The following is a 26,959-nucleotide window of genomic DNA, read 5'->3' on the forward strand; positions in this document are numbered from 1 at the left end:
AAACTACAGGTGAATACAGTAAAGATAACTAATCAATATCACCATAAAACTTCTCCAGTTCATTACTGACATTTAGACAATTATTTGTGCGTTGCAAAATTTCTGAAATGGTATGTTTAAATATGCAAATGAGGCATTTTCTTAATAAATGTGTGCTAATTTGCAGACATTTTCAGAACAAAAATATGAACATCAGGGTTCAATATTCTTGTTTAATATTGTCGACACATTAGAGTCAAATGATTTTACAAAAGGAACTGTTGGATATCTCTTTGTATAACTCCATAAAACAGAAAATACTGTCAACGGCCATAAAAAAAAACAATTTTCACTATGTTTTTATGAATGAAATGTTCAGGGTATAAATGATATATGAACAAACCCCTCTGTAAAAACCTTCAGAATATAGATAGGAAGAAAACTGGAAAGTTTGGTGGTGATGTAAGCGTTACTGAAGTAGAGACTTCTGGCTCAGAGTCTGTGAGAAAACAGACTTTAAAGATATGGGTTGTAAAATTCACTACATTCTGAAGAAACTACAAGTGAAGAGGATAAAAAAATAACTAATAGATAGCACCTCAAATATTCCCCAGTTGATTGCTTACATTAAGACTATTTTTTTTTTTGTATTAACTTTTCTGAAATGTTATGTTTAAATATGCAAATTATGCATTATCTAATGCTAATCTACAGACACAAATAGACAAAGTAGTCAAATAAACACCTAGATGTGTATGTTGGATGTAGTGTCTCACCTTAATATTTTATGAATATGGAAATTATTGTGTAATACTTATACTATATACTTCTAGCAGGCTGTAGCTACTTACCGACGGAAATATTGGGAAACACTGGACACCTTTAATAGAGCTCGGTCAGCCAATTTCCCTTCAGTGTTTGTTCTAAGTGAGAACAAACATCCCTGCTGTACTTAATGCACAGACTTGAAACTAATATTAATTGCTTAAATTTAACTCCCAGTAAGAATTAGGGCTGTCAATCGATTAAAATATTTAATTAATCACATTTTTTTTCTGTTCAAAATGTACATTAAAGGGAGATTTGTCAAGTATTTAATACTCTTATCAACATGGGAGTTGACAAATATGCTGCTTTTATGCAAATGTATGTATATATTTATTATTGCAAATCAATTAACAACACAAAACAATGACAGATATTGATCCAGAAACCCTCACAGGTACTGCATTTAGCATAAAATAATGTGCTCCATTCATAACATGGCAAACTGCAGCCCAACAGGCAACAACAGCTGTCAGTGTGTCAGTGTGCTGACTTGACTATGACTTGCCCCAAACTGCATGTGATTATCATAAAGTGGGCATGTCTGTAAAGGGGAGACTCGTGGGTACCCATAGAACCCATTTACATTCACATATCTGGAGGTCAGAGGTCAAGGGACCCCTTTGAAAACGGCAATGCCTGTTTTTCCTCGTGTTAATGCGTCAAAGAAACTATTGGCGTTAAAATGAATTTACGTTTACGCGTTATTATCGTGTTAACGACCTTGTGACTTCTCTCCATCAGCACCTATTTTCATATTTACCTGGTTCAGTGTTTACAAAGTTGAGACCTTTAAAAACAGTCCAGTTTTCTGGGACTACTCGACCGTTTACTCTCCCGCTGTGTATTTTATTTCACAGTGGTATCAAAGTCAGAGGCTGACACATGACGTGTGTAGAGTCTAACAGGAAGTGATGGAGGAGAACATGTAGGGGAAGAGGGATGAGGAGGTAATGTGACCGTTACAGCTTCAGCAGGCAGATGGCTTTCATCTTTGACAAGATATTCACATGTCCGTGCATATAACACACACACACACACACGCACACGCACGTGCACGTGCACGCGCACACGCACACGCACACGCACACGCACACGCACACGCACACGCACACATACACACACACACACACACACACACACACACACACTGGGACATGTGTATGAGTATCTGTACCCAGCTGGAGGTGTAACAGTAGCTCATTAGAGCTCTGATGCCACACAACACACTGCAGGAATGTGAGAATGGAAAAAACAAACACTCAGAGGACAAAACAAATAGTGAAGAAATAAAGAGAAGAAAAATAATTTCAGCAATAAAGGAGGAGATTTAAGAGAGAGTTTGTGAGGTGGAAAATAAAGAGTAGGACATGAGGGAAAAGGTAAAGACTAGGGAGACGAGTGCGTCAGAGCCGTTGTAAATGAGTGTGAGTCTCACTCGTCTTGTGTGCATGTGTGTATCTTCTCTGACTTGCAAACCACTTCTGGGACACAAGATCTACTGCATCCATTAATCTCATTTTAATAATTAATGCCATCTCCTCCAGAAGGAGTTTGGTCTGGACTGTGAGACATTTAGTGCTTTCCGGTAATTGCCGTATTAGTTTATTCTCGCCTTTCAGGCCAGTGAGCAGCCAGAAGAGTGGTGCCCTAAATGTGCAATATCTATTTAGTTAGTTCCATCATTTAGCTATTCTGCTGCCTGGATCACCAATTAAATACCTTATATATGCTGCACCTAATGTGACTAAAAGCAGATTAACTTTAATGCTGGTGAGCTGTAATGTGTGTGTGTGTGTGTGTGTGTGTGTGTGTGTGTTTGTAAGTGTCTGCATGAAGCAGATAAACAACTATGATTTAGAGCTTTTATTAATAAATCTGGCCAGTGAAATTGAGAGAATAGCTGCTGATTTTTCAGCGTTCATTAGCCACATGTGCCTGCAGGTGAAATGTTATTTTTTTCTTTTTCTCGTTTTATTGGATTGGTATAATGTGTATGATTTAATGCTGTAATATTTACAAACTATACTGCAGTGTATAAGCAGTGTTTTTGGTCATTTTTAGCCATGTTAGCATCGTGATGCTACAGATGATAATATCAGTATGTGGGTTGGTCCACCACTTCTGGTCCTCTCAACATTTATTGGACGGATTGCAGTACAATTATTTGCAGACATTTATCCTAACCAAGTCGATCTTTTCCTAAGACAAACTAAGTAATTTTCTTACCTAAAACCTAAGGAGGTTTTTTTCCTGTGAAGACGGAAGTTTATTTTGAAAAGACTGTATGCATGTAACGAGCGGAAATAGACACGTGTTGCTGGACATTCGTAGGAAAACGAAAGAAAAAGGAGGAATTAGTTTTTGTTAAGATATCATACAGCTCATATACCTCAGCTATACCTTAGCTATACCTGTTTAGTGCTAATTAGCAACTGTTAGCATGCTAACACACTAATCTAAGGTGGTGAACATGGTAAACGTTATACCTGCTAAACATCTGCATGTTAGGGTTGTCATTCTGAGCGTATGGTTGGACACTCGCTGTGCAAACCAATAAAAGTTGCTGTTTTTTTTTAATTTATATTATTAATCCTGTGATTACTTCAATCAATAAACAGACATAATGTATTGTGCTCACACTCTGATGATGGAGTACAGTGTTTGACACCGACTGAATGTGTCGCTGCACCATAGCAAAATAATTAACACTGTTGAAAACACCACGTTCATTTGGTTTCTCGAGTCACTGAGAGGAGAAAACATAACCTGCAACTTCACATGTCAATGGGAAACACATCTACCGTGTGTTCAATACCCATACTACCATACCATTAAGAAAAATATTTAGTATGTCCCAACACATAGTATGTCAAAGGCAGTATGCTGAAAATACCAGGATGTCCTACTACATCCGGTCACATTTTGCAGTATGCAAGCCTGCATGCTTTTCTGGCTATTGTGACCCACAATCCTCTGCACAGCAAGAGGGAAGCTTATGGTGCAATGTTATGATGAAGTAGAATGTCCCGATTGAATGCATATTACACGCAACAGTACGTACTTAGTAAGGGCAGCTCTAGTATGTACTAAAAGTAAAATGATATAGAATGCAACCTTAGTTTCCTTTTCCGTTTGAGTTTGATCCTAAAAGTGAGCTCTGAAATGCAGAAATCTCAGCGAGTAATGAGTGGGTCACCTTCTCATCCCAACTCGTCACATACGACCGCACATTTCCAGAACAGAAATCTGAACATTGGATAAAGCCAGGTTCAAAAGTATTGTTTAATATTGTCAACACATTAGAGTCAAATGTTTTTACAAAAGGAACTGTTGGATATATCTTTGTATCACTCCGTAAATCAGAAAATACTGTCAACGGCCATAAAAGAAATCAATTCTCACCATTTTTTATGAATGAAATGTTCATGCTATGAATGATATATTAACAACCCCCTCTGTACAAACCTTCAACATATAGATAAGAATGAAACTGGAAAGTTCAGTGAATGTAAGTGTTACTGAAGTGGAGATTTCTGGCCGCTCTGTCACGTTTATTTTTCGGCATCAAAACCACTTTAGTTACCCGTGGCGTCACTCTGGGATCAGGCAACAAAACCACTATAGTTAAGTCTAGGAAAGAAATACACGGTTGGGCATAAAACTGCTTTTTACACTCCCGCCGCACTATCTCAGAGGTAATGGAGCGCCCGGTGCTTTTCATACCTTCTGCGACGGTATCAGCTGCAATTGTTCATTTAAATAAGTCCTAGCAACATTTGCATATATTTATGGAAAGTATTATTACTAGTACTATTGTCATTTCATTGCGTCTTTTGTTCTGATATTTCAGTGTTTTTTATATTGTTCTTGTGGCCTTCTTTTTGCTGGGTCCTCATCCCAGTAAGCCTTGGAGTACTCTTTGTCATGTTTTTGTTGTGTCTGTCTTTTGTCTGTGCTCTACTGCTTAATTTATTGTCAATATGGATGCCATCCTCTATTTTGGCTGCAAAACAAATCTACCTACAAGTGCAAAAAAAGTCACCTGAACCTGAACCTGTATCAAACGTCGATGGCCGTGACAAAACTTCAGTATTTGATGCCCTGGCAATGAGATCGGGCTGGATGCACTAAGCAACAACCTCATCAAATATTGATTGTGGTCATTTGCGATTGTAAATTCCACTTTGGATTTCGAAACAGAATTTTTCACTTAGATGTACTCATGAATCCTGTATAGTGTTGTGAAGCCTGCCCCTTACATTATATCCTCCAGCTTCCTCCTCCAACCAGCAGGGAAACCCTAGAGAGAACCCCCCCCCACTGCTCCACTCTGAGGACTCCACCAGAATATTTCATAATGTCAGCGTGTGACGGTTCTTTTTGGGGGGTAAAGTAAACAGCGGAGACCGAGCAGCTCCCTCAAGAGAAGAGAAGAGAAAACCCAAAAAGAGAAGGAGGATGTTTAAGATCCGGTTAAAAATCCACATCCTCCGCCCGCCCCTTTAATGCCGCTTAGGAACAAAAGTAATCTAGTTCCTCCGTTCAAATATTCATGAAGCTGTTTGGTTAGAGAACAGTCCGAACTCAAACACAGACAAACACTAAATTTAGTTTGCTTGTGTGTGTGTGTGTGTGTGTGTGTAAGAGTGTGTGGGTTCACTGCTTACATAACTACACTCTTCAGTAGTGTGTGTGTGTGTGTGTGTGTGTGTGTGTGTGTGTGTGAGTTGGGGATGTGAGTGTGTATTAGTGTGAGAAAGACAGAAAGTGTGTGTGTGTGGCCTCTGTGTTCTGATTTGACACAGCTTTGTGAGAGCCGAGAGTCGCCCCGAGCCCGTGTGTGTGTGTGTGCGTGTGTGTGCGTGTGTGTGTGTGTGTGTGTGTGTGTGTGTGTGTGTGCGTGTGTGTGTGTGTGTGTGTGTGTGTGTGTGTGTGTGTGTGTGTGTGTGTGTGTGTGTGTGTGTGTGTGTGCGCGTGTGTGTGTGTGTGTGTGTGTGTGTGTGTGTGTGTGTGTGTGTGTGCGTGTGATTTTGTATCTGGGTGTGATACTGAGGTTATCTGTCTGTATATCTGCTGTGTGTGAAAAACTAGTCTGTATCAGTGGTAATGCTTTTTATGTATGTGTTATTGTGCCCATGTGTATAATAGACTGTGTTGCAGTAATGTGTGTTTGTGTGTGTGTGTGTGAATGAGTGTACCAATGTGTGCAAGTATAATTGTTTGCGTATGTGTATGTGTGGTCAAAATGAGCTGTCTTATCTAAAATTGCTGCAGAAAAATTGCTCAAAATGACAGATCCCTGTTACATCCCATACCACACACACACACACACACACACACACACACACACACACACACACACACACACACACACACACACACACACACGCACACACACACAGAGACACCTGCCCTGTCAACGCACTACAACACAGTGATTAAATTAACAGCTGAAATGTTGCAGTACGGTTAAACTCTTTTTGTTGCCTAAACCTGAAGAAGTTGTAGTTTTGTTGCCTAAACCTAAAGAAGCTGTTTGTGTTCAAAACATGCCGTTTCATTCAGTTTTACACTTTTACAACGTAGTAGGCGTAGTAGGCCCCTAATGACCCACATCTATGGTGCTTATAGTGACTGATAATGCCTATTTAATGGCCTGATAACGGTTGAATCGGGTGAAATGGATGACGTGTTTGCTCTGTGCTCTAGAAAACAGCCTGTCAGATTAGATCATGGCCACACATTGAAGAGCGAACCTCTGTGATCACACACAGATACAAACGTGTCCAAGTCCCTCTGCGAACTCCGACCTTAGTGTTCATGGTCGGTGTGTTTCACTAGCATTGGCTTTGTCTGATTTGTGCGGAGCTGTAGCAGAATCAGGGCTCCGCCGCCTCCTGTCACCACCAAGGTAATACGCTGGCATGTGGGGAGATTCATATTCCATGGCTCACTAAGTCACATCCACACCTTACGGATGCTTTGAAGCATATGCAGAGGTTTGGTCACTGAACTGAGATTTGGTTGCTGGACTGCAAAGAATAAAGCAGACCTTTGAGCTGCTGCGGTAGCGCAGGTTTCGATTTTGAAACTTTGGCCCGGTCATGTTGTTCCAGCTTCAGAATGAACTCTGAGAATGCTCTTCCAATCTGACCTTTAATTGAAGTTGGCGGTGCCTATACTTTCTTGAATCCCGGCAGAACTTTGACCTCTTGTTCATATTTTCCAACTTTGAAACCGCGCAGGATTCCACTTCAAACTGTGAAACTCCAGGAAATTGGAAGATGTCTATGTTACTGTCTGTTTCACTGTTATTTTGCTGTCGAAAAAAATCTGAAGACTCCTCTCCAGGTGCGTAGGTCGAAAGGTTGAAAGCGAATAATTGGCTGGGGCTTTTTAAACCCTTGAAAAATCACCTGGTAGGCTCTCCAACCTCTTATTGCGATGAGCTTGTTATTATGGAGTGCTGGAATATCTTGGAGTAGAATATTTGTGTGAAAGATCCGCCTCGGCTTTTTTGTACTTTTCTCTTGACAAGCCTCTACCCCCGTCTCAGCCTGAGAGCAGCTTTCTTCTGTTCAGCCAGGTATATATGCACATTGCCCTCCTCTCTATGTCTCTCTGTCTCTGCTCCTAACGTTGTAATTATCTCCAACACTTGATAAAACCCTCAGGCTCCCTCTCTCAATCTCGCTTTATTGCCATCGTTATATTGCACTTAATCATCCCCTCGGTGCTTTACTCGCGTCGGTTTCTGATCCGTCCTTCCTCGTCTCCTGTCATCCCTCTGCTTCCACCTTTCCTCCTTCCTCCCTCCTTCTCTGAGCTCTCACTGTCTTCTTGCCATTCTCCGAGCAAAGTATGTTCCCCCCCCCGTAATGAATTTGTCAGAAATAGGTCACATAGCAAAATGCTTCCCTCTTCTGTCTCCATTCTTCCACACCTAGTTTTACTTCAAGCTTGTTTATTCCCTCCACCTCCGATCCCTGCTCCTTCACAAGGCTCTGCTTTCATCTCAGACGGGTGCAGGTCTAATCTCACAGCCTCTCAAGCTTGTGAACGCCTGTGTTACGACAAGATACAATTTGATACTTCCACTACATGTGCTGAAAAGTGTATCCAGTTTCAGGGTTTATACTGTACTCACTCACTTGTGCTTTGACATCTTCCTCCATATGTGTCAAAATGAAGGAGTTTTTAATGCCAGCGCAGCACTCTGTAAAGCAGTACACCCACACACATTATTAATCGTGTTCAGCTGCAAACAAATCGATTTGTTGTCCTACAGTGTGTTTTACAGACACAGAAACAACAGGCACAGCTGCTGTTACAAAGTCTAGCACTGACCCTTGTTTTCTTTGAATGTCTGGCTTTATTAGGTGCACAAATTCCAGCTCATTAATTCATATTAGGCGCCGCACAGCAGGACCCTGACTGTGCGAGGGTGTGTGCGCATGCTTCTGTTTTAAGCTTTTTATTTGGAACAAACATGGAGAGGGGAGTATATTAAATCAGCACAACTCGGAAGTCCAGGTGAAATTGCTTCTCTGTGATGATCACAAGGGTTATAGTGGACGCTTCTTTTTTTGCATTGGTCTAGCTCAGGGGTCAGCAACCTTTACTATCAAAAGAGCCATTTTAGGAAAAAGAAAAAATCTGTCTGGAGCCGCAAAACATTTGAGCATTGTGATGAAGGCAACAAAGTTTATAGTCTAAGTATATAGTATATACGTCTAATGCAGTGAGGACCCACGTGCAAATGTACTACGGAGTATTAGGGTCACATTGAGGGAAAGAAAATCTGACATATCCAGAATAAAGTCATAATATTACGAGAAGAAAGTTGTAATATTACGAGAATAACGTTATAACTTTACGAGAAAAAAAGTCGTAATATTACGAGAATAACGTTATAACTTTACGAGAAAAAAAGTCGGAATATTACGAGAATAAAGGCATACCTTTACGAGAAAAAAAGTCATATTACGAGAATAACGTCATAATTTTACGAAAAAAAAGTTGTAATATTACGAGAATAAAGTAATAACTTTACGAGAAAAAAAGTTGTATTATTATGAGAATAAAGTCATAACTTAATGAGGAAAAAATAAAATAAAACATAAAATTACTACTTTTTAATATTATGACTTTATTCTCATAATATTATGACTTTATTCTCGAAATCTCAGATTTATTTTTTTCGTACCATAGACCTACAACAATGATACATAAAAATGTAAATGTAAACAAAAAACTATTATTCATTTCCATTTAAAAAAATCCACTGGAAGCCACTGGAGAGGGGCTAAAGAGCCGCATGTTGCAGACCTCTGGTCTAGCTTTTCATCCTCTCTGATACCCCTTATAGACTTGTTAACATCTTTTTTTCTGTATGTTTTGTGTGTGTTTTCCAGGATGGTTGAATACTCGCTGGACCTGCAGAACGTCAACTTCACCGCCATCAGAACAGTGAGGGTACTGCGGCCTCTCAAAGCAATTAACAGGGTGCCAAGTAAGTCACAACACCACTACTTCAGACCGGGGGTTTCCTGTTACCAAAATGAATTCAATGTATCGTAATACAATTCTCAGCCGAAACCAGGGAGAGAGTGAACTTTGGCTGCCTACACATGATGGCCGGCCTTAGCTGTGTGTTCATCTCTGAGTTAGGCAGAGAGTTGGTGCCAACTCCGACACGTCATCAAATGATTTATCTGCTGTTTATAAACGAAATGTTCAAGTCATGCTGAAGAAAAACTAAGAAAGGCTGTTCATTCATGTAATGCCGGCTGTGGCTCTCATTCAGCACCACGGACAGCTGCCAGCCTGCCAGAGTCTGGGAGCCTGGTCGCTGTCCGAGGTGCTGAACATGAGTCATTGAGCCAGAAATACCTCAACTGTGAACACGTTCAGATTAGATGACAACAAGCTGCACTTAGCACTCGCTGGAGAGAGAGTGGGATTACTGTGGAGCCGTGGTGGTATTTAAAGTTTATTTGATGTACCTTATGAATGTGAAAACATTGTTTGTTGTTTTAACAATTCAGTGACTGGTACCATGCCATTACATTTCATAACATAACATAACCATCCCCTACCACACCTGTATCAGAGGTACACTATCTAATAGCGGTTGCTAACGAGCGGCTAAATGAGACTACTAAACGTCATCGCGCCGACTCGTCTTCCTTTACAGCCTCGTTGTGTAGAGTTGCGTTCATGTGACGTGGTGTAGTTTGTTTATAGCCTCACGTTAGCTTTTTACTCCTGGTGATTGCATTCACTCTTCAAAAATAATTAAAGTGGCGTTCATTTTTGGAAATTATCTTGCTGAACAAAACATGTAAGTATCATAAACGTTTATTACCTCCGCCAAGGCTGAAGGCCTACGAAGGAGGTTATGTTTTCACCGGCGTTAGTTTGTTGGTTTGTCCGTTACCAGGATTACTCCAAAAGTCTGTGATGGATTTGAATGACATTTTTTGGAGGGGTGGTGTGTTGCCCCATAAAGAAGCCATTTGATTTTAGTGGCGATCCGGATCATTATCCGGATTCAGGAATATTTTTAAAACTGTAGAATCTGCATTTTTTCACATTAAACTCTATTACTTGAGTTCGACCAAAGCACACTTGGTGATTGTTGGAAAGAGTAACGACGACGGTTTAGGTGAGTTTTTTTTCTGTCCAGTTTGAATGAAGTGTTTTCGATGCTCCGCTACGTACAGCTGATCTCAACATCAACACAAATACACATGGATGATGGCGCAAGCTTAAGGGAGAGGGGGGGCAATCGTACTCTGACACCTTGGCGGAGGTCTGCGCTCTCCGAGTGCCATTCTACATTCTAGTTTGCCACAGAGTTTATATTCTGTAATAATCCAAAACCCAATGGAACAATCCCATTGGCTTTTTGTCGAGGGAACCAGGGTGATACTAACTTCCCGGTTTGTCCTAGAAAAATCAGTCATCCCTGCAGCACTCTATATATGATCGATACGTACATAGTGTCCTTTCAAAATAAACTTCCGTTTTCACAGGAAGTTTAGGTTTAAGCAACACAACCATTTAGGTAGGGTTAGGAAACGGTCATGTTTGACGTTAACTTCACTGAATAGCGACTGACGATACCGACGAGTCACGTGACTAAAGACTGATACGATAAAATAAGTCAAATATTACTTTTAGTTTCACACGGGACACAAACAGCGGTCTCCTGGTTGAAAGTCTAGTTTGTTTGTCCCATCCACCACCACTGTCTCCCACCCGCCCTTAAGCGGATTCTCACACTATTAATACTATGTCACTTGCTCCGACCGTCGAATAATGCCGCGGGTGGGTTTACATTGGAGTTAGATGAAAGTCCGGTTCGTCACAAACTGTCACTAAAGGTTGCCTCTGTGCATCTGATGCCGAGGGGCGCTGACCAAACCGCGATATTTGACAAGCTGGAAGTGAGAACGGGTTGATTAAACAGGAGAATACACATTTTGGCATTGCATTTCATTTAATAAAAGTCAGTAGCAAAAATAAAAGCCTTTTTTCTGGGAGTTTGTTCCAGATGAGTACTGCAAAGAAACTAAATGCTAACCAAAAGCAATCCTGTCCCAGGCGATCTGAGAGGTCTGGAAGGTTCATCATGTAGCAGCAGAATGTACTGAAGATAAACTTATGATTAAACACAAACAAAACACAAATAGATTGAGCCAGTACATCAGATTTAGTCACTCCTAGATGCTCACAGATGGCTCCCGGTATTGTTAGCGACACAGTAAATGCTGCAGTACTGATACAGTGCCACGCCGTTATTCATTCTGGATGCAGCACCGTACATGTCGACACAAACCCGACTGCCAAACGCAGCCCGAATGCCTCGTTGTCTTGGCTGTGATTATGTTGATTGTGTACCTGTTGTTTCACTGAGCTGGCCTGCTGGTTTGCAGGTACCATGTGAGCACATTTATCTACACAAAAATAACAACAGGGAGGTCACATTTCGTCTCTGCTCAGCCAGTGTGTCGTATATTATTAGCTGCTCAAGTCATTTCATCCTGTGTGAGGACGCCGAGTTCACAGAGCTATTTAAATTCCTAAAAAAAAGTAAGCTGATTCACCCTGAGCTGTTCTAAATTGGACCAAATCTCCTCTCCTCAGCACCCAGAACCATCACGTTGTGAAGTGTTTTGAACGCCCAAAACCCGTCACTTTGTCTCTGAGTCTCTGCGTCCCATTTTGATGAGAATAACCAGAGCTCGCTTCTATACTCGCTTTGTGCTTCATGGGTCTAAATTGCACCTAGCAGGCAATAATCTTAAGGAGCTATGAGTACTCTCTAAGTCGGATATGGAAGAATAAAAGAAAAGAAGAAGCAGGTGAAAAGGGAGAGAGGAAAAAAACAAGACAGAAAGAGAGACAAACGAGGGAGGGAAGCGGGGATTATCCAGCTCCAAAGGATAGGCGAAGATGGACGAGAGGAAGAGAGGGATGATGAGAGGAGAGATGCGGGGGTACTCAGATGAGCAGGCTGTTACGATGACAGATAGAGCCGAGGAGACAAGTGCAAGGGGATGGAGGGAGATGGAGATAAAATGAGCGAAGGGGACACAGAGAGGACGGAGGACCGGAGAGTGGAAGATCAGGCGGGAGACGGGAGATGACTAGATCTTAGAGAAGAGGAAGAGGCGATGCAACCACTACACTCATTTATTTAGTATTATTATTATTTTGTGTATATAATATGCAGGTTGATTGACAAGCAGCACAATCCCAAGACCTATTCATACACATAAACGCTCATACACAATACATGTTCTTCAAATTTAATGAACTGCTGTTGGCTGATGCGTTAATCCCAATGTCGTAATTTCCCTCAGACCTCGAGTCTAAAGTAGATCCACACACACTGTCTAATTTGAAGCCATCATGGTCCCGTGCACTGTATCTCTAAGACATTTGCAGTAATTGGGTGGTTTCAGTGTCATCTTAGGTCTTACCTGTCGGTTGTGATCTCCTTTCCTTTAGCCATGATGATTATTTCATGCTAAACTAACTATCTCCGAAGCTCTTGCAGCTACTCCTTGAGGAAACTAACTGAAAGTGCCTGATAGTGAGAGGATACTGGATGATTCTTTGGCGCATGCCCCATGCCAATGTTCAATGCAAGTGCAGGAAGCAGTGATCCCTTTATTTAACGAAACCCTCATTTAGCATAAAACAATATGCTCCAATCATAACATGGTAAACTGCAGCCCAACAGGCAACAACAGCTGTCAGTGTGTCAGTGTGCTGACTTGACTATGACTTGCCCCAAACTGCATGTGATTATCATAAAGTGGGCATGTCTGTAAAGGGGAGACTCGTGGGTACCCATAGAACCCATTTACATTCACTGATCTGGAGGTCAGAGGTCAAGGGACTCCTTTGAAAATGGCCATGTCAGTTTTTCCTTGCTAAAATTTTGCGTACCAATGGATTCATTAGGTTTTCTAGTTTGATTTGATAGCGGTATCACTCACTCTAGCTTTAAAACTGAGCCCGCTACAACCTCCGAACAAGAGATGAAAAATTGCTTTATGAGAGTTACAGAAATTAGTTGCGTTAAAATGAATTTGCGTTATCATCACGTTAACGCTGACAGCCCTACAATAAACTTAATCTTTCCCTACACTTGACATCGAAGAAAATAGTTGAATGTTTGTGTGTAGAACGCATCTGTCTAGGAAAGCATAAACGCCTTCTTGAACTGGTATCGAATGGCACACTTATGCTTCATAAAGTATTAACAGGACAATTACCGACATAAATATGAAAAGTGTCAGGTTATTTTGTAAACCTCCAGCCGGATGAAAAGGTCAGTTTATATCAAACCCAGTCGTGTGCGCTCGTTCTGCGCCGGCACTAGCAGCCAAAAGCCACTTATTTCACTCCTCTTTATTTGTTGGATGAATAAAGAAGCAATTCTCTCCTTTATTAAAGACAATTTACCACAGAGCTCGTCTCGGGAGTAATTCAATCTCCATGCTTGCGGGAGGGACACACAAACACACTATCATGCACAGACATTGCACAGGCAATATATGCAGGGGGACAAAACCACAACCAATGCAAAGCCAACAAACACTTGCATAAACCCCGTCGTAGACACATATACAGACTGAATCAGCGGAGGATATGTGAAGTGAACAGAAGAGTCAGTTAATGGGACGCTAATGGAAACTATCCAGGCCTGGTTCTCACTGGCCACAGCTTAAAGGACTGGGCTTGTTTACTACATTACCCACAGTACCCCCCTCTGGGAAAAATGCCGCATTAGCAGCCAAGGTAACGTCATCTGCCGCCCCTCTCTTTTCATTTATTCTTTTCATTTATATTCTGTTTATTCTCACTTCTAATCTAGTTTTCACTTTTGCTCATTTCCTTTTTTTCTCCGCTCCCCTCCTGCTCCCGCCTGCCTGCCTGCTGTAAATGATTAAAGTTCCCTTTTTATATAAAACAAACATTTGTTATTCTATTTAGCCGAACACTTGGTAATACTCCGTGATCAAATAGCCAGGCTAATTTTAACTTAATTATAGCTTTAATTCTACTTCCTGGAGGAAACGATTTTGAGTCTTTTCATCTTTTAATCACATCTCGTCCTTTTTATGTGCTGTGTTATCTCTCTGCTTTCTATACTATATGTCTCTTTAGCATTCCTTCTTTTATTTGTTATTTAACTGCTTATTTGGATACATAAAGTTTACTGTTATTTCTGTTAATCACTTGTAATTTAATACCAGGGTGTCTTGAGTGATATTGCAGCACTATAAGACTTCAAACAGACTAAATCATTTTGAGGAAAAGAGACTTCTGTTTCAACTTTCTCAAAGGAAATCAGGTTGTGTGATGAAGTGTTATATTTGGCACCAACGCAGCCGCGGTTTGACTTCAGATCCGGTACGGTTCACATCAGGGTAATTTAGTTGGATTCAGATCAAACTAGCTTGATTTGACTGGAGTTTAAGCCATCAATAGAAATGGATACAAGTATGTACTGTATTATATATCCTTTGCCCTGGCTGGTAGTGAGAGCTAACAGCTTTTTGAGAATTTTGAGGAATTGCATACCCGCAAATTATTAAATATTTACATCGAAAATCCAAACTAAGCTCAGCAGACTTTTCACCAGAGGTCATGCCGGTGTCTGTCTGTGTTTATACCAACAGAATGAGAGAAGAAGGACGTCTAATATTTTCCCCAACAAAACTGAAATCTCGCCCTTTGAGGGGGATTTAAATTCTCATGGGAAATGTGCACTCACCAGTTGTGATTGGCCAGCTCCTGCAACGCTAAAGAACATTTTACACAAGGAGATATAAAACCAGAAAGTTGCATCCATCTCTAACTGGATGATTCTTTATTATTCACACAGACAACAAATCAAATATTTGATGTTTTCATTTTTGAAATATACATCAGTCAAGTATCCTTAAAGGCGGTTCACAGCTTCCTTCTCGTCTGCTTCTTCAGACTGAAACATCTTAAGTCATCAGGACATTTGGCAGGACCCCTGGGAGAAGGTCTGAGGACCGCCTGCCCACTTACCCTTGATTAGTCGGCTAAACGCTGTATCAATCCTCCATCTATTTTACAGATAGAATTTAACCCCTGCTTTAGTTTCCTTATACAGATCAGAGCCAAAGTAATGGGCCATGGGATCACAATTAGTGTGGGAGATTAGAGATTGATTAGCTAATTATGATAATACCGAGGCTTATATGGAAATGCCGACGTGATGTAAGTTTTAAGAGTGGGAGGGATGAGAGAGGACCGGTCTGAATGAGAGAGAGAGAGAGAGGTAGTTAGGTGGAACGATGAGAAATGGGAGTGTTTCTGTGTACGAGTGCACAAATTAGACACATCAATATGTGTGTTTGTGTATTTCCACCATTAAGTACAGAAAGACAATGAAAAATGAGAATCAGTCGCAGGTTCTTTCTCCACGGTTTAAATTTTGGATTTAAAGCAGCAGTGGACAGCGTGGCTGCCGGAAGTACTTTACGGCCCTGTCCCACTTTCCTTTTAAGGTCATGAATCACTGTATCTCGGTAAATGCCCCTTTATTGCAAAAGGGTAAAAAAAGTAATTTCAATCATTCCCGTGCACCCCGTGCATGTCCAGACTGGAGGGTGTCAGAAGTTCTTATTCTGATCTGGTCAGCAGCTGTCTGCACGGCTCCGTCTCAGCTGAGTCTCACGTAACTGCAACCTGAACTGAAGCCTTTATTTACGATTCAAGGCAATTTTTTCGACAATACATGCTTAAAAGTGAGGTTGATGATTCAATTTAATATGTTCAAAGTGTTTCTTTCGGGGGAGCATCACACAACAGTCTCTCAAAATTCTGTTGGAAACACTGTCATCCAAAGCTAATTCTTTGATGGCTCTTTACAAAACTATATAGCCTACACTATATGTAGTGGTCAGCCAGGCTAATGTGTGTGTAGACCTGTCTGTGGCTGGCTCCGTCAAAGACTTAAGGTCCGATGCATCGCGCATCAAAAGGTCAACACGGCCGCTCCGTTGCTACACCTCCTCCAGACGTGGAAGCGAAATGTAATTATCTTTTGCCTGAATTTGGAGGACACAACTAACCTTTAGTATCCTCTGTGCGCTGAGTTTTCAAAGTCTATTGGGCGATGTTAAAATGAAATATGGTGGAATCCACAAAAAGTAATGTTTTATTGGTCCTCACTCACACACTCTTTTTATTCGCTGTCGCTGTGCTTTTAAAATGTTTCAGTCAGAGATCTGTGTAAAGATCAGGACACAAAGCATTCACACATTCAGCATCATTATAGTCTCTCATAGCCAGACCATTCTCCTGTGCTGTGTCAGCGCTAAAGAAAGGTCTGTCTCCGCACATTATCACTCTGGTATAAAGGGGGGAGAAAGTTTCTTTAAACCAATCACAATCGTCTTGAACAACGCTAAACACATGATGCAGCAACGGCACCCTTGCACAATAGATAGTGTAATGGGAGGAGAATGCCACATGAAATACACGGTGGCTCATACCCACAGTCTACATCCAGTCCTTACTTGAAGTTTAATACAACACAAATCTGATATCAGAGAAGATCTTGGTACAGCATGCATAGACACATTCATACCAAGAACTTAAAGTAACATAAGATTTACCCAGCCTCATACAGTATGCCCCGCGCCATATAGAATCACGTAATCACACTACCTTGAAATTTGACCTCACTGTATAAAGTGACCTGTGGTGACCTGTAGGATAATCACAGCCTCATGAAACTTTACAGCCACAAACTGGAGACCTAGAGCATTCAGATGATGGATGAATTTCCTAGCGAGGTTGACAGTAAGGGGTTTCTGAGCAGTTTATACAACAGAAGTGATCGCCGAAAAATGTAATTCTTGCAGAAATCTCCAAATGTCAAACGTTTTTGATCCCAAATCACAGCATGGCTTTTTCTATGGTGTTCTGCAAGGTCTTGGTGCCTTAATGTGGTATTTTGGAGGGATTATTAATCATTTTGATATATTCTCCAGTGGTAAAAAACGGTTAAATGTAGCTCCAAATCTGTGTAACAAATGCTATCAACCCAAAACTTGCTGCAACAACTCTTGAGACATAAATAAGCATGGGGATGACCATCAGATACTTCCGTCATAATGTTCTAAGCTCTTACACAGTTTTATTTTTATTTCAATAATTGATTAATTAATTAATTCATGTTTATATCGGATTTATAACTAGAACAACTTGAAACACAGTGCCGAGCTGCATCTCAAATTAATCTTCAGGTTCCCAGCTTTCAGATGATGTACACCACTTCTATGTGACATCTACTGTTGACCTGCTGTCTCCCCCTAAAGACCCCCTGTACCCCCCTTAAAAAGACAAAAATGGGTCTATTGTGGGTCTCAAAGGGTTAAAAAAAAAAAAAAGATAAGAAAAAAAGCAGTTTTGACCTGATGAAGATTTGACTGCGATCAAAACGTTTAGGCCGTTTAAATAAATTTGTGGTTTGGAGTCGTTACTAATAAATCCATCACATAAATGCTACTGAAAGTATCCTGAAAGTTCTGTTCGGACTGTTTGAGGGAAGGATAAACTAAAACTAATGATATGGTGATGCAAACCAATCCATTTTGGGAACAAGCACAAGTTCAACTCACTATCCTTCAGTCCATCGAAGGTTACATCTGTGGGTCATGTCCTTCATGGAGAGTGGATGAGGACACAGTTTATAGATGCAGCTGGACTCACCTCCGAGCCAACAAGAAAAGTGTCACAGTATAGTTCAGATTAGAGATACGTCACCTTTAGAGCTGAGCTTGTCGTACTGAGGGGTTCTGGTTATATGTGTCATCATGATATAAATGCTTTTGTCTCTTCAGGCATGCGCATCCTCGTGAACCTGCTGCTGGACACTCTGCCCATGCTGGGCAACGTCCTCCTCCTCTGCTTCTTCGTCTTCTTCATCTTCGGCATCATCGGCGTGCAGCTGTGGGCGGGGCTGCTGAGGAACCGCTGCTACCCGGAGGAGAACTTCACGCTGTGAGTCACTGTTTGGTCTGTCTGTGTGTGTGTGTGAAAAAGGAAGCGTGAGAGTGTGATGCTCGGGGATCTGTGACCTGTCGGTCCGTCAGCTGTGAGTGTGTGTAATATCTACACACACACTGATTCATGTATGTGTTTCCATCAGGTGTGTGTCAACATGGGTCTGTCACCTCTCCTATCCCCCCCCTCAGTGTGACTCTAGAAAATTAATTAAATCATCTTCTCAATTTACTGCTATAACCATGGAGAGATGAAGTCTCTCTCTCTCTCTCTCTCTGATATAACGAGGCTGATCGCAAACCAAAATGTGCACAAAGCAAATATCATTATCTCAGAGCCATTTAATTAAAAAACTAAACTCTTTTTCTTTCACCCTCCCAGGCCCGTCCCCTTCACAACCTCTGCTACACACTGTCAAATCGTTAAAACTATTTTAGCATAGATGCTGTCAGCTATAATAAGGACTTCAAGAGAGCTTCCATGTAATCATGTAGTTCCAAAAAAACAAGTTAAAATGACAAAATAACAGAGAACAGAAAAACAGGACCGAGAGAGAGAAAATGAAACAAGGAAACAAAAATGACTTCAAAAGAAAGGTCACCCAACTTGTGAGGGGTTTGATATTGGCACGCACCAACCCGATATCACGCCAAAGCGTGTAATAGACCCGCCTGTCCACCAGAAGACAGCGTGTCAGTGTCACGTTTTCCCTCGCAGAGGCGTGAATCTTAGGGTGGCAAAATCGATCAACAAACCGTGCCCGAGAACGCTATTGAGCGTTCACACTAATCAATCCAACTGGACTTTGGGGACAAGTGTACTCGGATCCGGGCCCGTGTTCCTGATGTGAAAGCACCCTTACACGCCTGTATTAACGTGCTGTACCAGCAGGCGGGCAACAAAGCCACTGACTTAGGCTTGGGCAACAAAACCACTTAGTTAGGTTAAGGGAAAACGTCATGGTTGGGCTTAAAATAAGTACATAAACTAAGTAAAACACGTATGGAAACAATGTAAAGTCAGTGTGTCACATGACATCCGCCACTACAAAACACCAGACAAAAGTCACTAACGTAACTTGCCAAACAAAACAGCGGTCTGTTTGTTTGACCCGCCCAGCAGGAGGTAGATTATAGACTAAATGCCAGATATGTAAGATGTCTTTTTTTCTTCCTTTGCCTTTTGAGCATGAAGGATGAGGAATTTGGGAAAAATTGCAGTTTTGGTTTAAAAAAAATGGAAACAGGATGTAGAACAGCAGCCCGGTGTCCAAGTCACAAGTTCACTTTTTCCACTTTGTGTTCACATCAGACTAGTCTGACTCACTGGATGTAGGCTGTGGGTATAAGTCTGCCATTGGCTGCATATTTCACACGTTATTCTCCTCTCTTTCTGCTATGCATCTTACCTTTTTGCAAGGTGCGCCGTCGCTGCATCCTGTGCTTAGCGCCGCCAAAGACGATTGTGATTGTTTTAAAGAAACACAAACGAGACTGTTATTTTCCCCATATACCAAATAACCATATAACCTGACCCGACAGATGGTTTGTTACACAGAACCATCTGAGAAGTCGTCATTGGCAGCTGTTTGGAAAAGGGCAGGCACTTTTATAAAACACCTGGCTGGTGATTGGATGAACCATCTGTCAATCAAATTATTGCCGAAGCCAGTCAGGAGAGAAAAGCGAAAACATGTTTTCCATCGAGAAAAGCCAATGGGTGGTCCAGCCAGACCTGCACTGGCAGTGATTGGGTGATAAAAGGGCACCTGTTGGCGGGCCGCAGACTCTGAGTCTGTCCTTTGTCTCCTCCGCGTCAGGCTGGTCCGCTCAGTGAAGCTGAAGGTGTGGCAATAAGCCGGCCCATGTCGCCGTCCGGTGTGGCGACGGGAGCTGCATGTTGACAGACGTTACCGGCGTGAAGCTGTGAGCCCTGTAGTTTGTAATTTAACGGCAGCCAACCTGTCCATGCCTGAGTGAAGTGTTTTAACAGTGAAAGTTATACATTTTGTACTGATGAAGATCAATATGTTTAATATAACGCTGCTTCCTGCATGTATATACGATTTTATACTAGGCGTGGGTAAAAAAAACTTTTTTTTTTCTTCTCCATTGTAATCTACATGGGAATATAATTTTGTTTACTTACAATTTATTCATATTCTTTAGCTTCTTACCTTTCAAATGAGACCAGATATATGCATCTAAGCCTTATGGTTGAGGAGCAAGTCCTGCTAAATGTTGGGTAGTTATTTTAGGCGTTTTTTCACAGAGGTATAAAACTACAGGGCTTAACAGGTTAACCACGTCTGAACCTGTCGTCTGTGGTTTAGGGTGCCACTCAACGAAGAAATACTCTCCAGTTCTGATATAACTGATGCTTAAGGAGCTACACTAACCTCTTCAGGAGCCGCCATTGTTGTTTTGAACCAACAGTTGCCTCTCCATGTCGTCACACACACACACCTAAGCCACGCCCGTATAGCTCCTCACAGGACGCTGATTGGCCCGTAGTCTGGTTTACGCATTACTTGAAGCCTGATCCTGCGATTTCTTGCGTGATCTTGCGGATTTGCGAGAATCCAGCTGCCGTGCAAGGTAGATAATGATAATACGTGGAGCCGGACCGTTCAGCAGCGCTCAGTGCTGTGGAGATTTTAAAAATAAATGAATAAATAAATCTCGTTAGTTTAGCTGAATCCGTCCCTGTTGTCTCATTTGAGAAGACGAGTTGGGCCTGCTGACCTGTTTTCTTCTTCTTTTTCACTGCTGTTCTCAATTAGCTTGAATCTGATGATCTGTATGCACACATGCATAATCCCAAACCCCCCCACTGGTACACACACTCTATTGGATATCTCCAGCAGGGTATCTGGGGTTTTGGAGGAGGTCAAAGCTTTAGGATGTTAATACTGTGAAGCAGGCGTCTCCCTGCTACCTCTAATCTTTACTGATTGACAACAGGAGGAACTTTGTTTTTTTTCATTTGTCCTCTTCCCCTTTCTTTGGGGTGAAATCTTGTTTTGGTGCATGTGTGTGAGAGCGTTATTGTTGCGACAGTATTGCGTGGTATTTCCAGGACTGATGTTCTGTATCTCAGTGGCTGTGGGCTGTTTATTCTGGTGGAAGTGTCAGAAATTCAATTCCTCTTCTGTCATGTCGCGTCAAAATCAGAGAAGTACAAACGCTGTTGTAGATTCAGGGTGGCTCCCGAGACACTCACACTCGTTTGTCTGTTTCTGTGTGTGTAAGACAGCATCTGTTTGTTCACAGTAACAGAAGCAACAGCTGTCAATATCCTTCAACTTCTACCCGTAACATTGTGCATCTTTTGGTGATTTCACACAGCTGGTTTTGATTACATCCTCACACTCCATGAACCGCTCCACAGTTCCCTCGCAAGACAACTTAATGGAGAAGATACGATGTGACATCAAGGCTGAAGGATTTATCCCTTTAATGGCAAAACTGCAGTTTGAAGAGCTCAATTTTCAAATCACGATTTTAATTGTCTCTCTTGTGATTTGAAAAGAGTCACAGTTTTAATTGCATTAATAAAAAATGACTTAGTAAGCTTTTGCAATAGTTTTCCAAACTACAAAATTACATTGTTCAGTTGTATGTTGGGAAAAAAAAATCACCAATCAGTAAATAATTCTGATGACTCATGTCTGCTGCAGCAAAAAGAAATAATATGTCCGGATTAGGAACTGGAAGCTCAGCAGGTGTTGTTTGTTCCCAAATATCTCTGTGATTAAGAGCACAGCTAATACCACTGTGAAAACACAGAGCTCAGACAATCACTGGGATTGGGTCGGTTTGTGAGCGAGAGAGCCCGGGGAGACCGGATCCGCGGCCAAGCGTTTGATTAGGCCAGTTTGGCTGCACAGAGGAGTGGGCTGGACGTCAGCTCGCAGTGCCGAGCCCAGAGAGGAAATAATGATCTGATGAGAGGCATCGGGGGTAGGCCATCTCCATGGTAACCGATCCAGAAATGGACATGGAGAGGGGATGTAATCATGGGATGTCCTGACCCACCTGAGTTAATTTCAGCAATGTCATCCAACGTTGGTAAAACACAATCAGATTTTTTTTTTTTTTCACCACAAAGCTGATTCAAACCACGGCGATGGTTTTAAATCCGACCGCCGAGTTCACAAAACACAAACCTTTGGCTGGTGTCCTCGCTGTCAGGAGTCCAACGTCACCTCAGGTGTGAAATGATGTCCGTCTGTCTGACACTGTCTGGTGGCGCACATAATCAGCTCAGTATACAGAGACACACACAGCCGATGTCCAATGTGATAATGAGCTGGGCTGTGATGTCTGCTGTCTCTGGATGTTGTCGCTCGGTCATGTGCAGAGGTGGAGATTAGTGGCTGGGTGGTGCGCTGAGGAGAAGAAGAGTAGAAGAAGTGGGTGGACAGTCACGTGTTTTCTGACGTTTACTTGCTGGCCTCTGGTTAACAATGAGACAGAAATACAAACGGCACAGGTCAACAGGAAATCATATCTGGGAACAATGGTTAGTTCATGCAGGTTCTCTCTTCCTGACAAACACACAGAACTATGTGGAAAGTGAACAAATAAAAGCCAAAACCAGAACTTTGCTGAGCTAATGTCTTTTGAAGTGAGAGTGCTGAACAGGCGGCCAGAGCTTGGAATAGAGAAGTATTAATACTATTAATACTAGGTGGTTATCAAATCAGATGCACAATCTGCTAGGTAATAAAACAAATATTGTCTTTAAGTTTTAATTATAACTACATTATCACTTGTAGCTTCTAACATCTCCCACCCGGCATCATGAGCTGAAGAAGTCTCACAAAAGCAGCAATTTCACCATACTGGTTGGTAGAAAGGTATTATGAAAACTAAATTGTCGCTGTTTCCACCAGTTAAAATCTATGGCGTATTAGGGCCATTGTAAGTAAAATAATAATAATAATAATAATAATAATAATTATGGAGCCGGGGTAATATTCTGGGACAAAAATGGATATTCTCTGAAATTAACATTGTAAATTTACGGAAAAAAAAAAGAAGAAAATAACGGGAAAATTACTTTTTTCTGTCACGGAACCACATCGCTTCACTTTGAAAGGTTGGATCAACCTGATCACACCACAGACACCCCGGTTAAACACTACGGTAAAGTGAGCCACAGAGTGCGAGAGTCCGGTAAAAAGATATTAATGATATTAGTATCTATTTATGTTCATAAAATAACACAGAAGGAAAATGTAAAAGAAAACGTGTTTATGTATCTTTCAGGACCCTTGCCTCGCTCTGAGGCCATAAGAACACGACTTTTATAGGCGCAACGAAATTCTGACGGCGGGTGGCGTTATCACGGTTTTACACAATTGCTGAGTTTTTTTTCTCGCAAATTTATAACTTGATAATCTCAGAGTTATTGATAATATTTCCCCCCTGCCCTGATATATCACCCTTTTACTTTGATAAGTACTACACCAAAAACAGCTTTTAATCGGTAGTGCAGTACTAATTTAAACATAAATAAATACATATACTGTATCCAGCTCATATTTGTTATTAAGGTTTTGAATAAAGCCAGAAACATGTTTTCTCTGGAGTTGCTTTGGCCTTGTGTTTGGTTTAGGTAGCCAGTTTCTCTCTGCCAGGAAAGAAACTTGACAGGGTGTTTATCACCTAATTGCACCCGCAGGAGTAAAGAACTGAAAACCAAATAGAACATGATAAAACAAAAAAAACAGTCTTGTTCAACAAAGTGCACAATGAATGAGACACTAAAACAAGACGTCAGCAGAAGAGAGGAAGAGAACGCTACCTTGACTGAATGTTTCTAGACCACCTGAGAAATATGAGTCCAATATTTACTCTCCAAACTTAGTCTGTCTGACAGTTACAATAGTTACAATATCTGCCTGCTGCTGGTGGAAACAATAGCCGTGTTTCCAATTCACATATTTTTATGTACATTTTGACATATCACATTAGAAAAGTTGTTTGGAAACAGCGATACATTTTCCTAAATTGCGTTGTCATCTTGGTTTTTGGCTGTCACCTTCCTGGTATTTGGTCTTCACCATAGTGTTTTTTGGCTGTCACCATCTTGATTTTTAACCGTCACTATCTTGGTTTTTGGCCCGGTTAAAAATCAAGATGGCAACAGCCAAAAACCAAGAAAGCGACGTCCAAAAAACAAGATGGTGACGGCCAAAAACAAAGATGGTGATGACCAAAAACCAAGTAGGTGACAGCCAAAAACTAAGATGGTTGCCATCTCGGTTTTTGTCTGTCGCCATCTTGGCTTTTGGTCAACGCCATCTAGATTTTTAACCATCGCCATCTTGGTTTTTGGCCATCGCCATATTGTAAATGAGAATTGGTTCTCAATTGATTTTACCTGGTTAAATAAAGGTCAAATAAATCTTGGTTCTTGGCCGTCGCCTTCTTGGCTTTTGGCCGTCACGTTCTTGGTTTTCGGCTGTTGCGTCTAGATTTTTTGGAATCAGAAGTGACATGAGAGGGTGGAGCTAAGTTCACTCTCCATTTTTCTCCTGTAGATGTTTAGATGGCCAAGCCGACTTGTTTTGTTTCCAGTTCTCCACCTCTACTTCTTCTTATCATTACAGCCATGCGTAGCCTATAGCGCCAAATTCATACCAAACTACGCTGTAGCTGAGTTTATTCATTCCAAACCAGTTGATGAAAACACCTAATTCACGTTCATTTTTTTGCGACATTTCAAAAGTTTGCTTTAAATTTGCCAACAACTCTCTAAACTTGTGGTAATTACATTCATACCAAAATGCTTTTGTTGGACGCCAAGACATGCTCGTGGCACATTTGGGTTAAGATTTCATCGGTGATGTGATGGAAAAAAAGATGAGGATACAGAGATGTGATCAGAAATATCCAGAGCTACAGGGTAAACTTAACTGATGTAAAAAAGGCTGCGTCTCCTCCTCAGGTCAGTGGGCTTGATAATAGCTCCTATTCAGCGCAGCACAATACAGAGACACAGAGTCGCTGAAAGAGACACAAAGAGTGTAACAAAGACGTGGACTGAGTGAGGGACAGGGTAGCACTCACAATGCTGCTCCTATGGAGCCTTCTCAGATACCAGGTCAGACGTAATTGCTAACCAACGTCTGCATTCATCTGTATCCCTTTCTTCGGTCTGCCCTTTAAATAGCAGCCTGCTCTCGGATTAAAGTAGTGAGATCACACAGACCTTTGCTGTTCTCTGTCTTGCTCTTTTTGTAATGGCAATGCAAACACCTTTACTGTCTCTCTTTTGCTTTGCTTTTTTTGCCTCACATATTATTCTTGTTTTTTTGCCTTCCCTCTTTCAGTTATTGATTCAGTTTTTGGATTTCTCATCTCTTTCCATTTAGTTTCTTTCTTTATATGGCATTTTATTTTTTACATTTTTTTTTTTTTTTCTTTCTCTATCTAATGTCTTCTTTCCACCATGCAATTTTCTTTCCTTCATTTCGGGCTTCCATTTTATCCCTAGAGTGTCCCTCTCTTCCTCTTCTTATATCCTTATATCCTTCTCTTTCACCTTCAACATCTTTGAACACAAAAGTTGAAATTGCCTCTCTCTCACTGGAACTCATTTAACAAAGTGAAGTCATATTCTGTCTCTCTGTAAAAGCCCTGACACGCCTAGTCGACTGCAAAGAAATACCATTGGCAAGGCCGACTGGTCAAACTCTATGTGATGCTTCACATTACTTCCCCTCTTCTCTGTTAAAGGTTGCACTTTATTGCCTTTCAAAAACCAGCTGACCGCTGGCCTGCATGTATGTTCTGATGGGATAAACGTTTCAGTATATCTCCGTATTTGCAGTCCAGAGAATATCAAAGAGAGACAAACACAACAAACTAAGCACCCATGTTTACGCTGCTGTGATTTTGATTTAACAGGTTATGCTCGGAAGGCAGCGCAAAGTTTTCTTTTGTGTTTTTCAGCCTGTGATATGATTGACAGCCTGCATTTTTGAGTCTGTTTGTGGAAGAAGAAAAAGGTAGAAAAAATAAGTAGACGCCACATTAGATTCGCTCGGCTGAGCAGCCAATCAGACGGCTATCTCCGACCGAAGGAAACAAATATGTGTCGAATACAACCAACAATGCTCCGTCAGACTCCGTCAGACAGACGGTATCAGCTCGTTGTGTCGGGGTTAACGTGTCTCCATCACTGCTTCTCTCTGTCTGTGTCTCTGGTGTCATTTTCTTTCAATTTTACCATTACAAACATAATCATCTCTCTCTCTCTCTCTCCATCCTTTCATCCACTCGTCTCTCTGTCTGTGATCATTATATCTTCTGCTTTCAGTTCTCACACCACACAAAATGTTGGAAATGGCCATGAAGGACAAGTGGTTTTGCTCTGTGTAAAATTCCCATTGAAAACTAGCACACAAACACACAAACACACACACACACACACACACACACACACACACACACACACACACACACACACACTTTACATAACTCTATTTATGGCATCTCTGCACCAGCCAGGCTTAAAATTGATTTCCAAATATTACTGATTACTAATCGAGCAGTCATAGTTTACGCCCGGC

The 26,959-nt window shown here is 41.4% G+C and overlaps 1 protein-coding gene across 1 annotated transcript in view; it reads left to right on the plus strand.

Annotated features, from left to right (window-relative positions):
- Positions 1-26,959, plus strand: part of LOC141765075 (voltage-dependent T-type calcium channel subunit alpha-1I-like) — a 166,557-nt gene that overhangs the window by 22,606 nt on the left and 116,992 nt on the right. Inside the window, exons 3-4 of the mRNA XM_074630929.1 lie at positions 9,222-9,319; positions 18,213-18,372. Of these exons, the coding sequence (XP_074487030.1) occupies positions 9,222-9,319; positions 18,213-18,372 (258 nt within the window). The remainder of the gene's footprint in view (positions 1-9,221; positions 9,320-18,212; positions 18,373-26,959) is intronic.

This window comes from Sebastes fasciatus, chromosome 3, assembly GCF_043250625.1.
Source record: "Sebastes fasciatus isolate fSebFas1 chromosome 3, fSebFas1.pri, whole genome shotgun sequence".
NCBI lineage: Eukaryota > Metazoa > Chordata > Actinopteri > Perciformes > Sebastidae > Sebastes > Sebastes fasciatus.